The sequence below is a fragment of the Mustelus asterias genome, chromosome 11, assembly GCF_964213995.1.
Source record: "Mustelus asterias chromosome 11, sMusAst1.hap1.1, whole genome shotgun sequence".
NCBI classification, from domain to species: Eukaryota; Metazoa; Chordata; class Chondrichthyes; order Carcharhiniformes; family Triakidae; genus Mustelus; species Mustelus asterias.
Genome location: NC_135811.1, coordinates 106642152 through 106657852, shown reverse-complemented (window position 1 = coordinate 106657852; position 15701 = coordinate 106642152). Strand labels below are relative to the sequence as shown.

Genomic DNA, 15701 nt, shown 5'->3' with positions numbered 1-15701 from the left:
CTGGAGAAACCAATTGGATGATATTGACACAAATATTGATATTCTGCGTCAATATCATCCAACGTCAGAATGAGCCCCCTGTCACTGCCTCCCTGCGTTGGATAGTGGAGCTGTAAATCAGAGGCTATGTCCTTGGCCTGGTTGGGATTTTCTTGTTCAGTTTTAGCCTGTGGGGAATTATTTAAGGGCATGAATGATGGCGCTGAGCACCGGCCATGGATGATGATGAGTTTGATTTCTGCAGCAAACCTCAGACCCTGAGACGGTCCACGTCTTCATCCCTGCCCAAGCTGTGGGAGCCATTATCGGAAAGAAAGGGCAACATATCAAGCAGCTCTCTCGATGTGCGGAGGCTTCTATCAAGGTGAGAGTATTTGTTTTTCTTAATTTGCTCTAAGATGATGATGAGCCTTCTTATCTCAAAGGCTTTGTTTTAATATATAACACAGCATCTTGTTTGGCCACTGGGTCTCAATTAGATTAACAACACCAGGTTAAAGTCCAACAGGGTGTTGTTAAACTTCTTACTGTGTTTACCCCAGTCCAACGCCGGCATCTCCACATCATCTCAATGAGATGGCATGGGCAGAGTTACATGTGGGTCAGATTTACAGTTGCCAACTCTCCAAGAATGAATCTCCCGGCCAGTGTTGTTAGCAACAAGCTCTGAAATGGTCATTTCAAATTCTTTGACCACTTCCGTTTATTAATTATAAAAATATTAAAGGAAAGGGGGAGGCTGGGCCAGGTGCCTGCAGATCATGTGTTAAAACCTTCAGGAGGACATCCAACCAGACTTGGTAACTGTATCCAGATTGCTGTCCCTCAGGGATGTTAGTGAACCCAACAACCCTGGCAGCATCATGCTTCCCTCACCCCGGGTTTGAGGCTGCTTGGTATCCCCTAACCTTCCTGTCTGAGGGAGCCTCTGTTTTAAGATGCCCCTTTGATCCCTGACCTGCCTCAGCAATGCCCGCTTCACCTGACGCTGAGGCTTCTGAGCTGCCAGCTTTAGCCTTCTGATTGGATCAGCGGTGTTAATTAGGAGGCTGCCTCTGGTAAAATTACTGAGCTGCTGTCTGCAAGTGCGGCCTGGTGACCCCCAGCTCATCGTCACACTGGGACCCACAGCCACATCCTGCCCAGTGTTTCCAGAGAAGATATCATGCCCTGGGCTCTGCCTGATGCTTGCTGAGTAAATACAGCTCACCAGTGCTAATCTGATAGGCCCCTGGTTCATCACAGGCCTATCCTGAGTCAAGATGCAGTCAGGGAACAGATATTAGCCTGACTGTGCCACCACCCCACCCCATCCCTCCTCCCACCCACCCCACCACCCCTCCCCACCCCACCTCTCCCCACCCCACCCCACTCCACCCCACCTCTCCCCACTCCACTCTGCTTTGGGCTTCAACTGGGTGAAAAGAGAACTCAGCTGGGATTCCAGTTCCCAATTATGCTTCAGGAAATGTCCTGGAGAAAACTCCTGCACGGATATTTCACTGTAATATTGACCCCTTTAGTGAAAAAGTTGCAAGCCCTCATCTGTACTCCAGGAGCACTCAGTGCCAACTAGAAAGGGAGAGAGAAAGAGACACAGAGGATTATTGTGCTACGGTGCTGGTTGGAGCTGTTTCCCATGGTCAAATAGCTTCAATTGGATGAGGAACCCTTTAAAGAGGAAGGCATTAGCCAAGCCATGGTTAATGACTTGATTATTCCAATGATCTCCTGGCTGGCCTCCCTCCTTGGTGCCCTTCATTCCGAAATGCTGCCATCCATAACCTAACTCGCACGAAGTCCTGTTCATCCATCCCTCCCTGTGTCAGTAATCTACATGGGCATCACCTTGGTTTTAAAAATTCCATCCTTGTATTCAAATCCCTCTGTGGCCTCACTGCTCCCAATCTCTGTAACCTCCTCCAGCACCACAACATGCCGAGATCTCTCTGTTTCGCAAGTTCTGGCTTCTTGCATGTCCCCGCTCCACCATTGGTGGCTGTGTTTTCAGCTGTCTAAACCCATGTTCTGGAATATTCTCCATAAATCTCTCCACCTCTGTCTCTTCCTTTGAGTTGTCACACTATTTGTAACGCCCACAGTTGCGTGGACCTGCAGAGTTTCACTGGCTGTCTTGTCTGGAGACAATACACATCTTTTTAGCCTGTCTTGATGCTCTCTCCACTCCCATTGTTTTGTTTCTTAAAGACTTGATTAGTTGTAAGTATTCGCATTCCAACCATTATTCATGTAAATTGAGTCTGTGTCTTTATAAACTCTGTTTGTGAACAGAATTCCCACTCACCTGAAGAAGGGGCTTAGAGCTTCGAAAGCTTGTGTGGCTTTTGCTACCAAATAAACCTGTTGGACTTTAACCTGGTGTTGTTAAACTTCTTACTGTGTCTTCCTTTGAGATCATCCTTAAAAGTTACACCTTTGACCAAGTCTTTGGTCACTTGTTCTAATATCTCCTTATGTACAACTGGTGTCACATTTTGGCTGGTAACATTCCTGTGAGTGCCTTGCAATGTTTAGCATCTGTGAAAGGTGCTGTCTCCATACAAGTTGTTATTATTGCCACAGAATTCTCTGAGCATCACGTCGGGTGCAACATCTGAACTTCTTTCCCCACAGATTGCTCCAGCAGAGAGTCCAGATACCAAACAGCGCATGGTAATCATTACAGGACTACCAGAGGCTCAATTTAAGGTAAAAAGGGCAACTTAACAATAGAGAGAGAGAGAGATGGAAGATTATTTCTCCAGAAACATCAACTTAATTTGTGGCTGCTGCCAATATCCCATCGCTGCTGAAAATATCAATATCATTTCACCATCTTACACTGCGCTTAGAATCTGTAATTGTAACTAGTCCCACCCTGAGCAGTCAGTAAAGGTTAGGAGACATTTATAATTTTGACACTGTGGTTTTTCAGGACATTGAAAACTCAGTTAGAAACAAAGATAGAGGAAGATTCTAGAGTAGCTCTTAAAGGAAGGTGGGAAAATATTTCAAATGTAACATTTTTAGCAGCGTATTGGGGTAAACCAAGGCAGTAAGGTGAATTGGATAGCTCTCTCAGAGGGTCAGCACAGCTTTGATGGGCTGAATGGCTTCCTCTGGTTATGATTATAAAGCAAACATCCTGGGGTTTGGGATTAACATATTTCCTTTTTACCCCCTCTTCCTGTCCAATCCCATCCACTGGGAACATATCTCTCTCTCTCTCTCCATTCCTTACTCTTTACCTCCCTTTCTCCTTTTCCTTCTCCTCTCTCCCAGTCGCTTTCTCTTTTCTCTCTTCCCTCTCTCTTTCTCTTCTCTTTCCCACTCTCTTTCATCCTTTTAGTCCCTTTTTCCATCCCCCTCTCCATCTCTCCTTCTCGGCCCTCTCTCTCTCTCCCTCACACTTTCTTTCTCCCTCTCTTTTCCCTCTTCCTCTTTCCTCCATCTCTCCCGCCACCCTCTCCCTCCCCGATCTCTGTTGCAGTAATAATTCCAAAAGGAAGTTGCACCAGGACAGCAGTGTGTTTAAATTGGGATTAAATTGCGAGTTACTGGAATTTTCCACTGGCTTCAGTCAGCAGCAGGAGAGCTGGGGGGAAGACGCAGAAAGCATCATTTGAATGACGTTTCTTCTCTTCGCTTTTCCCCCAAAGGTCCAGGGCCGGATCCATGGGAAACTCAAAGAGGAAAACTTCTTTGGACCCAAGGAAGAAGTCAAACTTGAGACGCACATTAAAGTAGCTGCTTCGGCAGCTGGCAGAGTGATAGGCAAAGGAGGGAAAACTGTAAGTGCCGGTAATTACTGGTTCGTAGGTTTTGGAGTTCTGGTTATTGACAGAGGGAATAATGTCAGGGCATGTAGAAACTCAGCCTCCTGTGCAACATGACTCTTAGAATGGGTCAGTTCAGTGTCAACTCAAGAGGAACATGGAAACATGGGATATTAGAGCAGGAGGAGGCCATTCGGCCCTTTGAACCTGCTCCGCCATTCAATAATATCATGGATGAACACCTGCCTGAGTTTCACCTTCTTTCCTTCACTGTCACCCTACCCCTGCATTCCCTTTGCATCTAAAAATCTATCAATCTCTGTCCTAAATGGACTCAATGACTGAGCAACCACAGAGAGAACTACAAAGATTCACAACCTGCTGGGTGAAGACAGTTTTCCTCTCAGTTCTGAATGGCTGATTCCTTATTCTGAGACTGAACCTGTGTTTTAGATTCCCCAGCCAAGAGAAATATCCTCTGAGCATCCATCCTGCCGTGCTTCTAAAGCATCCAATATGTTTCATTGAGATCACCGCTCATTCTTCAAGTATAGACCCATATAGAACACAGGTACAAAGCTCACTCAAATTCGCACTTCCAACACAGCAGCCACACGTAGTTGCAATAAAACCCTTCACAACAAACTTGGAGCCATCCAAAGACAAAAGAAGATGGACACTAGGCAGGGGAGGTGGAATTAGTTCAGAGGATGAAGTGGGGCCGGGGGGGTGGAATCTGGCTTTCAGAAAGAGTCTTCCATGTCCTCAAGGTGTCCTAGAACATTGCACCACTGATGAGATGCATTGGAAATGCAGCCATTGTTGCTATGGAGGCAAATGAAGCAGCCAATCTGTGCATAGCACTATCCCACAAGCAGCCAATGAGAAAAATGGTTTCACTGTTGAATGTTCACCAGGGAACTGCACCTCTTCATAACGGAAACCTTTCACATCCACCAAAATAGACAGACGGAGCCTGCATTTAACATCCACCTGCATAAGCAACAGGGACTGCATTTAACATCTCATCTGATTAAGCAGTCAAGATCTGCGTTTTGCATCCACCTGAATAAGCAGTCAAGGCCTGCGTTTAACATCCCATCTGAATAGGTAGTCAGGGCTTGCGTTAAACGTCTCAAATGATTAAGCAGACAGGGTGTGTTTCACATTGATCTGAATGAGCAGTCAGGGCCTGCCTTTATGCTAGCTATGACAATTATGCTGGTTGGAAGTCAATCAGCTCAGCTCCAGGACATCCCTGCAGGAGTTCCTCACAGTGTCCCAGACCCAACCATCTTCAGCTGCCTCATCATTGACCTTCCAATCATAATGGTAGTAGTGGGGATGTTTGTTGATGAAGGTAATGTAAAGAAATCTGAGAAAGTTCACTTGACTCATTCTTGGGATGAAGGGCTCATCTTCTGAAAGTTGAACAAGTTAGGCTGATACCCATTGGAGTTTGGAGGAACGAGAGGTGATTTTATTGAAAGCATAATATCCTGGGGGGATTTGATACCGGAAGGATGTTTCTACTTGTGGGCCAATCTAAAATGAGAGGACACAGTCTTTTAAGATGAAGAGAATTATTTTTCTCTCAAGAGTATTGTTAATCTGTGGAATTCTCTTCCCCAGAAAGAGGCTGGGTCATTGAACTTATTCAAGGCTGAGTTAGATACAGACACAGGAAAATGGAGCTGAGACCACAATCAGAACAGGCGATTGGCCTACTCTTGTTTCTAAGTCCTATGATCCTATTTTCTTGAGGTTGAAATCAAAACACGTTATAGAAAAGGTTTTACTCTTCATTCTGCTGCCCATGTTCTAACTGGCAGCAAATCCCATCACTCCAGTGCTCACTGACCCACATTGGATCTAGTTAGTTAAGCAACACCTTGGTTTTTAAAATCCTCATCCTTCTTTTTCAAACGCCTTTGTAGCCTTGCCCCCTGTCTCCTCCTGCTCTACAGCCTTCAAAGATATTTGCCTTCCTCTAATTCTTGTCTCTTGAGCAAGCCCGATTTTAATTGTGTGGCCGTGCCTTCAGCTCCAAGCTCCAGAATTTCCTCCCTAAGCCACTGCCCCTCCATCTCACTTGAACATTCAACTGTCCTCATATCTCCTTCTCTTGCTCAGTGTTAAATTTTGGTATCAAAGATGCCGTGGGCTGTTTTATTACTTTAAAGGTGCTACATAAATACAGGATGGTGTTAGTCAATCCTGTTGCTGCTCTTGGTCTTCATTATGTATGTTTACATTGGTGCAATAATACTTAGCTAGTCACTCTTACTCTGATTGTTGGGAACTCAGTATTGTACTCTTGTTCCTAACTCCATCTCTGTGGTTTCTCGCTGTAGGTGAATGAGCTGCAGAATCTGTCCAGTGCGGAGGTAGTGGTGCCTCGAGACCAGGTCCCAGATGAGAATGACCAAGTTGTGGTCAAGATCATTGGTCATTTTTACGCCAGCCAGGTAGGCACACGTTCAGCTGCCTCCAGTGAACCACTAGGTTATTCGAATCATAGAATAGTTACAGCGCAGAAGCAGGCCATGCAGCCTATTGCGTCCATGCTGCTATCTGGGAGAGCAACTTACCAAGTCCCACTCTCCGTCTTTTCCCCCATAGTTAATTATCTAATTCTCTGTTGAAGGTCTCAGTTGAATCTACCTCCTCCACATTCTCAGTTAGATCATTCCAGAGCCTAGCCATATCTGTATAAAAAGGTTTGACCTCATGTTGCCATTGCTTCATTTGCCAATCACCTTAAACCGGTCACCTCTGGTTTTCCACCCTTCAGCCAATGGGAACAGTTACTCCCTATTTGCTCTGTCCAGGCGCTTCATTATCTTGAAAACCTCAATGAAATCTCCTCTTAATTGTCTCTTCTCTGAGAACAGACTAAAATTCTCTAAAACCCATCTGGTTAGAACATAGAACATAGAACAGTACAGCACAGAACAGGCCCTTTGGCCCACAATGTTGTGCCGAGCTTTGTCTGAAACCCAGATCAAGCTATTTCCTCCCTATCATCCCGAAGTACTCCATGTGACTATCAAATAGCTTCTTAAATGTTCCTAAAGTTTCTGACTCCACTATCCCTGCAGGCAGTCCATTCCACACCCCAACCACTCTCTGAGTAAAAAACCTACCTCGGACATCCTTCCTATATCTCCCACCATGAACCCTATAGTTATGCCCCCTAGTTACCGCTCCATTCAACCGAGGAAATAGTCTTTGAACGTTCACTCTATCTATCCCACTCATCATCTTATAAACCTCTATCAAGTCTCCTCTCAACCTCCTCCGCTCCAAAGAGAAAAGCCCAAGTTCCCTCAACCTTTCCTCATAAGACCTACCCTCCAAACCAGGCAGCATCCTGGTAAATCTCCTTTGCACTCTTTCCAGTGTCTCCACATCCTTCTTGTAGTGAGGTGACCAGAACTGCACACAATATTCCAAATGTGGTCTCACCAAGGTCCTGTACAGTTGCAGCATAACCCCACGGCTCTTAAACTCAAACCCCCTGTTAATGAACGCCAACACACTATAGGCCTTCTTCACGGCTCTATCCACTTGAGTGAACAGGTTCACTAATATCCTTTAGGGAAGGAAATCTGCCGTCCTTACCCGGTCTGGCCTACATGTGATTCCAAAGCCACAGTAATGAGGTTGACTCTCAACTGCCCTCCAAGGGCAACTAGGGATGGGCAATAAATGCTGGCCAGCCAGCGACGCCCAAGCCCCACGAATGAATAAAAAACAAAATCTGTTCATAGAACCAAAGTTCCTCATCCCTGGGACCATTCTTGTGAATCTTTTTCGCAAATTCTCTCTAATGCCTACCATCCTTCTTAAAGTGTGGGACCCAGAACTGAACATAATGGGCTGATTTTTACTGTTCTGCCCACCACGGGAATTGTAGCGGGCGGGACACAAAGCACGCAAAGGCCCATTGACCTCGGGCAAGATCTTGTGGCAAGGAAGCCGGAAAATCCCGCCCCATATTCCTGTTGCAGCCGAACCAGGATTTTATAAAGGTTCATCGCAAGTTCCTTTTGGCAGGACATTGCTTCTCCCGACTTACCCCCATTGCTCTCCTATTATGCCATGACGCAGAGCACAATCAGGCAGCAATGGTCATGAGCTGTAAAGGATCCTGCTGGCACAGTGGTTAGCACTGCTGCTTCACAGCGCCAGGGACCCGTGTTCGATTCCCGGCTTGGGTCACTGTCTGTGTGGAGTTTGCACGTTCTCCCCGTGTCTGCGTGGGTTTCCTCCGGGTGCTCTGATTTCCTCCCACATTCTGAAAGACGTGCTGGTTAGGTGCTTTGACCCAAACAGGCAACTAGGGGAATTTCACAGTAACTTCATTGCAGTGTTAATGTAAGCCTTACTTGTGACTAATAAATAAACTTTACTTTAAAGAATGTTGATTGGGCTGCACTCTCCTCCCCACTCTGTGCTCAGAGAACAAATATCTCCCAGATAAAATAGGAGAAAATAACAAGTCAGTGAAATAATGAAATAACATTTAAAAATACTAGAAACATGGAATTTGGAGAAATCTTTCGGGGGTTTTCTTTCAGTCCCATTCTCACAGCTGGATTCTCAGTTAGACTCTGGTTATTTTCCTGGTCAGTGCAAAACCTTTAAGTTCATTCAGGAGTTATTGGTCATGGGAAGTAACACAAAACACAGCAATAGCAAATTTACTCGTGAATTTCTTTTCATTAGAATGAATCTTTATCCCAAAAATCTTAACGTGTTTCATCAATGAAAGTAAAAGGGCATTTTTGGGCTTTGAGCAAGATAGAATCATTCTCTCTTATTGGACAGAAAGGAAGCCATTTGACTTCCAGGCTCTCTGAAAGAACGAGCCAGTTTCGTTCCCAGACGTTACAAAAGCTGAAAATCTGAAGTGAAAACAGAAACCGCTGGAAATACTCAGCAGGTCAGGCAGCATCTGTGGAGAGAAAAGCAGAGTTAATGTTTGAGATCAGAGACCCTATTGGAGCTGGAGCACAGTTTGAATTAGGATCCTGAAGCTAGTGGTTTCATTGTCTTCTGGGCGGTGTGGAATGCAGCGGAATTAATGCTCAGAAAGATAATGACAATCTCAATGCCCATTTTGTGCAATGTTAATGATGGAAAGTAAGGAGATGAACCTCAACAGTTTCTCCTCAAGAGGACCAATTGGGTGGTCCGTCACATTCTTAGAACCATAGAACATTGCAGCACAGAAACAGGCCTTTTGGCCCTTCTTGGCTGTGCCGAACCATTTTTCTGCCTAGTCCCACTGACCTGCACCTGGACCATATCCCTCTACACCCCTCTTATCCATGTACCTGTCCAAGTTTTTCTTAAATGTTAAAAGTGAGCCCGCATTCACCACTTCATCTGGCAGCTCATTCCTCACTCCCACCACTCTCTGTGTGAAGAAGCTCCCCCTAATATTCCCTTTAAACTTTTCCCCCTTCACCCTTAACCCATGTCCTCTAGTTTTTTTCTCCCCTAGCCTCTGTGGGAAAAGCCTGCCTACATTCACTCTATCTATACCCATCATAATTTTATACACCTCTATCAAATCTCCCCTCATTCTTCTACGCTCCAGGGAATAAAGTCCTAACCTATTCAACCTTTCTCTGTAACTCAGTTTCTCAAGTCCCAGCAACATCCTTGTAAACCTTCTCTGCACTCTTTCAACCTTATTAATATCCTTCCTGTAATTAGGTGACCAAAACTGCACACAATACTCCAAATTCGGCCTCACCAACATCTTATACAATATCATCATAACATTCCAACTCTTATATTCAATACTTTGATTTATAATGGCCAATGTCCCAAAAGCACTCTTTACGACCCTATCTACCTGTGACACCACTTTTAGGGAATTATGTATCTGTATTCCCATATCCCTCTGTTCTACTGCACTCTTCAGTGTCCTACCATTTACCTTGTATGTTCTACCTTGGTTTGACCTTCCAAAGTGCAATACCTCACACTTGTCTGCATTAAACTCCATCTGCCATTTTTCAGCCCAATTTTCTAGTTGGTCCAAATCCCTTTGCAAGCTTTGAAAACCTTCCTCACTGTCCACTACACCTCCAATCTTTGTATCATCAGCAAACTTGCTGATCCAATTTACCACATTATCATCCAGATCATTGATATAGATGACAAACAACAATGCACCCAGCACTGATCCTTGTGGCACACCACTAGTCACAGGCCTCCACTCAGAGAAGCAATCCTCCACTACCACTCTCTGACTTCTTCCATTGAGCCAATGTCTAATCCAATTTACTACCTCTCCATGTATACCTAGCGACTGAACCTTCCTGACTAACCTCCCATGCGGGACCTTGTCAAAGGCCTTACTGAAGTCCATGTAGACAACATCCACTGCCTTCCCTTCATCCACTTACCTGGTAACCTCCTCGAAAAACTCTAATAGATTGGTTAAACATGACCGACCACGCACAAAGCCATGTTGACTCTCCCTAATAAGTCCCTGTCTTATCCAAATATTTGTAGATTCTATCTCTTAGTACTCCTTCCAATAATTTACCTACTACTGACGTCAAACTTACCGGCCTATAATTTCCCGCATTATTTTTTGAGCCTTTTTTAAACAACGGAACAACATGAGCTATCCTCCAATCATCCGGCACCTCACCCATGGATACTGACATTTTAAATATATCTGCCAGGGCCCCTGCAATTTCAACACTAGTCTCCTTCAAGGTCCAAGGGAATACCCTGTCCCGTCCTGGGGATTTATCTACTCTGATTTGCCTCAAGACAGCAAGCACCTCCTCCCCTTTAATCTGTATAGGTTCCATGACCTCCCTACTTGTTTGCCTTATTTCCATAGACTCCATGCCAGTTTCCTTAGTAAATACGGATGCAAAAAACCCATTTAATATCTCTCCCATTTCTTTTGGTTCCATACATAGCCGACCACTCTGATCTTCAAGAGGACCAATTTTATCCCTTACTATCCTTTTGCTCTTAATATACCTGTCGAAGCTCTTAGGATTATCCTTCACCTTGTCTGCCAAAGCAAACTCATGTCTTCTTTTAGCCCTCCTGATTTCTTTCTTAAGTAGTTTCTTGCACTTTTTATACTCCTCAAGCATCTTATTTGCTCCCTGTTGCCTATACATGTCCCACATCTCTCTCTTCTTCTTTATCAGAGTTCCAAGATCCCTCGAGAACCAAGGTTCCTTATTCTTATTCACTTTGCCTTTAATCCTGACAGGAACATACAAACTCTGCACTCTCAAAATTTCTCCTTTGAAGGCCTCCCACTTACCAATCACATCCTTGCCAGAGAACAGCCTGTCTCAATCCATGCTTTTTAGATCCTTTCTCATTTCTTCAAATTTGGCCTTTTCCCAGTTTAGAACCTCAACCCGAGAACCAGACCTATCTTTATCCATGATCAAGTTGAAACTAATGGCGTTATGATCACTTGAACCAAAGTGTTCTCCTGCACACACTTCCGTCACTTGTCCTAACTCGTTTCCTAATAGGAGATCTGATATTGCGTCATCTCTAGTTGGTACCTCTATATATTGATTTAGAAAATTTTCCTGAACACATTTTACAAACTCTAACCCGTCTAGACCTTTAACAGTATGGGAGTCCCAATCTATATGTGGAAAATTAAAATCCCCTACTATCACAACTTTGTGTTTCTTGCAGTTGTCTGCTATCTCTCTGCAGATTTGCTCCTCCAATTCTCGCTGACCATTGGGTGGTCTATAATACAACCCCATTAATGTGGTCATACCTTTCCTGTTTCTCAGCTCCACCCACATGGTCTCGGTAGACAAGCCCTCTAATCTGTCCTGCCTGAGCACTGCTGTAACATTTTCCCTGACGAGCAATGCCACCCCCCCAGCCTTCATCCCTCTGCCTCTATCACATCTGAAACATCGGGACCCTGGAACATTGAGCTGCCAGTCTTGCCCCTCCTGTGGTCAAGTTTCACTAATGGCTATAATGTCATAATTCCATGTGTCGATCCACGCCCTCAGCTCGTCTTCCTTCCCCACAATACTCCTGGCATTGAAATAGACACACCTCAGAAGATTATTACCACCACACACAACCCTTCTATTTGTGATTTTGCATTAACTATTAACATCATTTATTTTCACCCCCGCTCCACTATCTGCTCTGGCACTCTGGTTCCCATCCCCCTGCAAATCTAGTTTAAACCCTCCCCAATAACACTAGCAAGCCTCCCTGCAAGTATATTGGTCCCCTTGTAGTTCAGGTGTAACCCGTCTCTCTTGTACAGGTCCCACCTGCCCCAGAAGAGGTCCCAATGATCTAGAAATCTGAAACGCTGCCCCCTACACCAGTTCCTCAGCCACGTGTTCAGCCGCCCGAGCATCCTACTCTTACCCTCACTGGTATGTGGCACAGGTAGCAATCCTCAGATTCTTGAAGGCCAACAGGACGGATCAGCACAACCACTAATTTGGAAGAAGGGTTTTATGCTCAATGCAATAGGAGTGTCAGGGGAGAGGGTGGAGGACCTTTGCTGGAGGAATCAAGAAAAGAAGATAGAGTCGCCATAGTCTGCAGCAGACATGTTCATCCAACCCCGATTTGCTCGCTATCAATGTGGCAGCGTTAATGACATTAAAATGTTATTATTGTTAACATTTAAAAGAATTATGGCATGGTGGCACAGTGGTTAGCACTGCTGCCTCACAGCACCAGGGACCTGGGTTTGATTCCCAGCTTGGGTTACTGTCTGTGTGGAGTCTGCACGTTCTCCCCATGTCTGCGTGGGCTTCCTCCGGGTGCTCCGGTTTCCTCCCACATTCTAAAAGACGTGCTGGTTAGCTGCATTGAAGCTAACACATTCCCCTCGTCACCACACTCCGACTAGGGGAATTTCACAGTAACTTAATTACAGTGTGAGCCTACTTGTGACTAATAAATAAACTTTTCTTTAATAATTGCCACATTATTCAATTAAGACTTACGACGAGAGTTAAAGTCTGCACTATTTTGCAAGACATTTTGTGTTGTCAGTTCTTAGTCTGCTTTAGCCGTGTCGTGACGATAAGAAAGTTGGTCAGTATTTTCTATGCCTGCGGCATGTAAGTGTTTGCAGTTGACAAAGTGACTTCACTTCAATTAAACCCCGTTTTATCTTGGCTCCAGTATATCTTTAAAAAAAGATATATCCTCGCATTTTTAAAAAATTCCTTTCTCAAGGTTACAAAGCCAGTGCCAATTGGACAGGGCAAGTCCTTAATCCCTTAATCCATCCCCTTACTTGCTCCAAAAACCAATTCAAATTGAATCCAATTCATAGTCCCTGCAAAAGGGACGTAGTAGATCAATGCTGATAAGAGCAGGGATTACACCTGATTTTTAAAAATGTTTATTTATTAGTCACAAGTTAACATTAACACTGCAATGAAGTTACTGTGAATTGATCTTAACCAAAAGGCCAATTGTCTAGTGAGGAAACCGCAGTTTCTGCCTTAAATAAATGCAAACCTTTGACATTGATATTAATGTAAATAAATAAATGATGCCTGTTTTTTGGTCAGTGTAACTGACTGCCTGGTTTAAATGTCTCCCGAGTGGTGAGATCTGTATTCGTACCAAATTTCAGGACTCAATATTTCATGAGTTGATTAATGCATTAACTGGGCTATTAGATGTGAAGCACTGCACTTAACAGGCACACATTGTTTTTTAACACTCTCTCTCGCACTGAAAACCTGACAAATTAAGGCTGGAATGTTATCACCATTCACGCCGGCGGGATTTTCCCATCCCCACTGCAGTGAACGGAGATTTGGCTGGCTGCCAAATTCTCCGACCTGGCTGCAAGGGGAGCGTGACGTCAATGGCTAGTAAGATCGCGCCCTAAGAGTTTGTGTTTGCTAATTCCCCACAACTTGTGTCTGAAACATGAAGTTGATGTGTCCCTTTGCCTCACAGCTAGCACAGAGAAAGATCAGGGAAATATTGGCTCAAGTCAAACATCAGCAGCAGAAGGTACAAAGCAACCAGTCCCAGCCTCGGAGGAAGTGAAGCTACCAAAATGCCCAGATACGTCCCAACAATGAAGACAGATGCAAGGCCAAAGAGTGGCTGTGTTCAGATCAACATTTTGTTCACCTTTAAAACTGTGGAAGGCTAAGTAAACTTTCTGGATAAAATTTACATTAACAGGCACAATTTGGTGTAATTTAAGACTTTTTCTACTTGAACTGTATCAAAGAACATTTTGGATAGCAGGACCTCAGTTCCTTGAGGGCATCAGGCTAAATGTGTTTGCTAGGCATCATCGAGGAGATTGGAGAAGCTATCACTCAGATAGGTCCCATTTAGATCTATGCTGCCAATCCTGTTATGGGATGATTCCTACCAATTTTGGCTTCTTTCTAATGATGATACCATTGCCTATTATTAATAGTAGAATTACTACATTAGCGACTTCTGCTGTTAGCAACTTTTTGAGAAGGATTCTCCAACTTGGTCCCTCCAAGATCTAGTGGATTCTATTTTCCAGCCCTCCTATAAGCCATTGTCCTCTCTCACTTTTTCCCTGGCTTCAGGGAGAGGTAGGAAACGGGCCAGGTTTGGGACAATGTGACAAGGTGAATATGGGTGGAAAATGACAAAATTGGATTCCAGCATCGTATCCTGTTACTCATCGAGAACATTCAAAAGATGAGGCTGGTTATGGAATGTGGGAAGATAGGAGAAACTATCCAGTGACAAATCGGCTAAGTAGGCAAATGATCTCTCAGCCACATGATGACCATCAGATCTATCTGCTTGGATATAGTTGTAGACTTCTAGATTTGAGCTTTGCCACTGATTGCAAGTCAGTTTTGTTCTTTGCTGTAGTAAGTAATTGAAGAAAATCTAATGAATTTCCACACTACTAAAATCCAAAGAACCCCAGAGCATTTGTTCATTTTCTGCTAAAAGAAAGATTTGAAAAAGGAAGTGATGGGTAATATAACAGACATTAAAACATAAATAAAAGGCTAAATGACTTAGTGTAGAATGATATAGCCTTATGTCACATATATGTTGTGATGAATAGATCTGTATGGGGCACGTAAAAATGTAGTCCTACTTCGGGTTTATAGACTTTAGGAGGAGGTTAGAAATATTCTCACAACAGATGTGAAGTTTCCATTAAGGTCAAATCTTTATTGTATGATGCGTAATACACGGGATAAGGAGAAGGCAAATGAAAAATAAGTAGCAGCAGCATAATGGAAAGGTGCATGAGATGTGCACAGAGCTTTATCATTGGGGCAAACATCTGTTAGGAACCAATTAGAAGGATTTCTAGCATTGCACTTTGGTATTTTAGTTTTAATTTATCCAGATGTGAGGCAGCTAGATTTATTGAATTATCTTTACGGTTGGTGTCTGTGCTTGAGTCCAGGGATGCTATGTAGGCTAATGGAGGTAGGTGAATAGTTTAAGGACATCAAATCAGTGTATATTGCTAGCCACATCCTGTAAATGGAGAATTGAGACCCTGTTATATTTCAGTTGGAGTAGAGTCGAGCTTTCATTGAGCGTAACTCTGGAGTCTTGTTTTACAAGAAAACTCAATAAAGTCTTTAGAATGGTACCCTGGTTTTATCTCCATCTTAAATGTTTGACCTTAATGGAACCTTCTGAAAATGTTGGAAAATGCTTTAAGATGTAATATTTATGACTGCTTCCTGTGGGGTAATTATTGTTCAATAATCTCTAAAAGGGGTTTTGGAACCAAGTATAATGCACCACAATGTACACTGCATTCTTTCTCCTTCTCTTTTACCATCCTACTGAGAGAATGCTACAAATCAGTTGAGCGTTGCTCGTTGGCTGAGTACATTGTGGGACTGGACAGAAGCATTGGAATATTGGAATGGG

The 15701-nt window shown here is 43.9% G+C and overlaps 1 protein-coding gene across 3 annotated transcripts in view; it reads left to right on the top strand.

The window, feature by feature from the left end:
* Positions 1-14003, top strand: part of igf2bp1 (insulin-like growth factor 2 mRNA binding protein 1) — a 178111-nt gene extending 164108 nt beyond the window's left edge. For all 3 annotated transcript variants that reach the window (XM_078224214.1, XM_078224213.1, XM_078224212.1), the window contains 5 exons: positions 245-364; positions 2635-2709; positions 3660-3791; positions 6131-6244; positions 13755-14003. In XM_078224214.1, coding sequence (XP_078080340.1) covers positions 245-364; positions 2635-2709; positions 3660-3791; positions 6131-6244; positions 13755-13847 — 534 coding nt within the window. In that variant the 3' untranslated portion in view covers positions 13848-14003. The remainder of the gene's footprint in view (positions 1-244; positions 365-2634; positions 2710-3659; positions 3792-6130; positions 6245-13754) is intronic.
* Positions 14004-15701: the final 1698 nt, after the last annotated feature.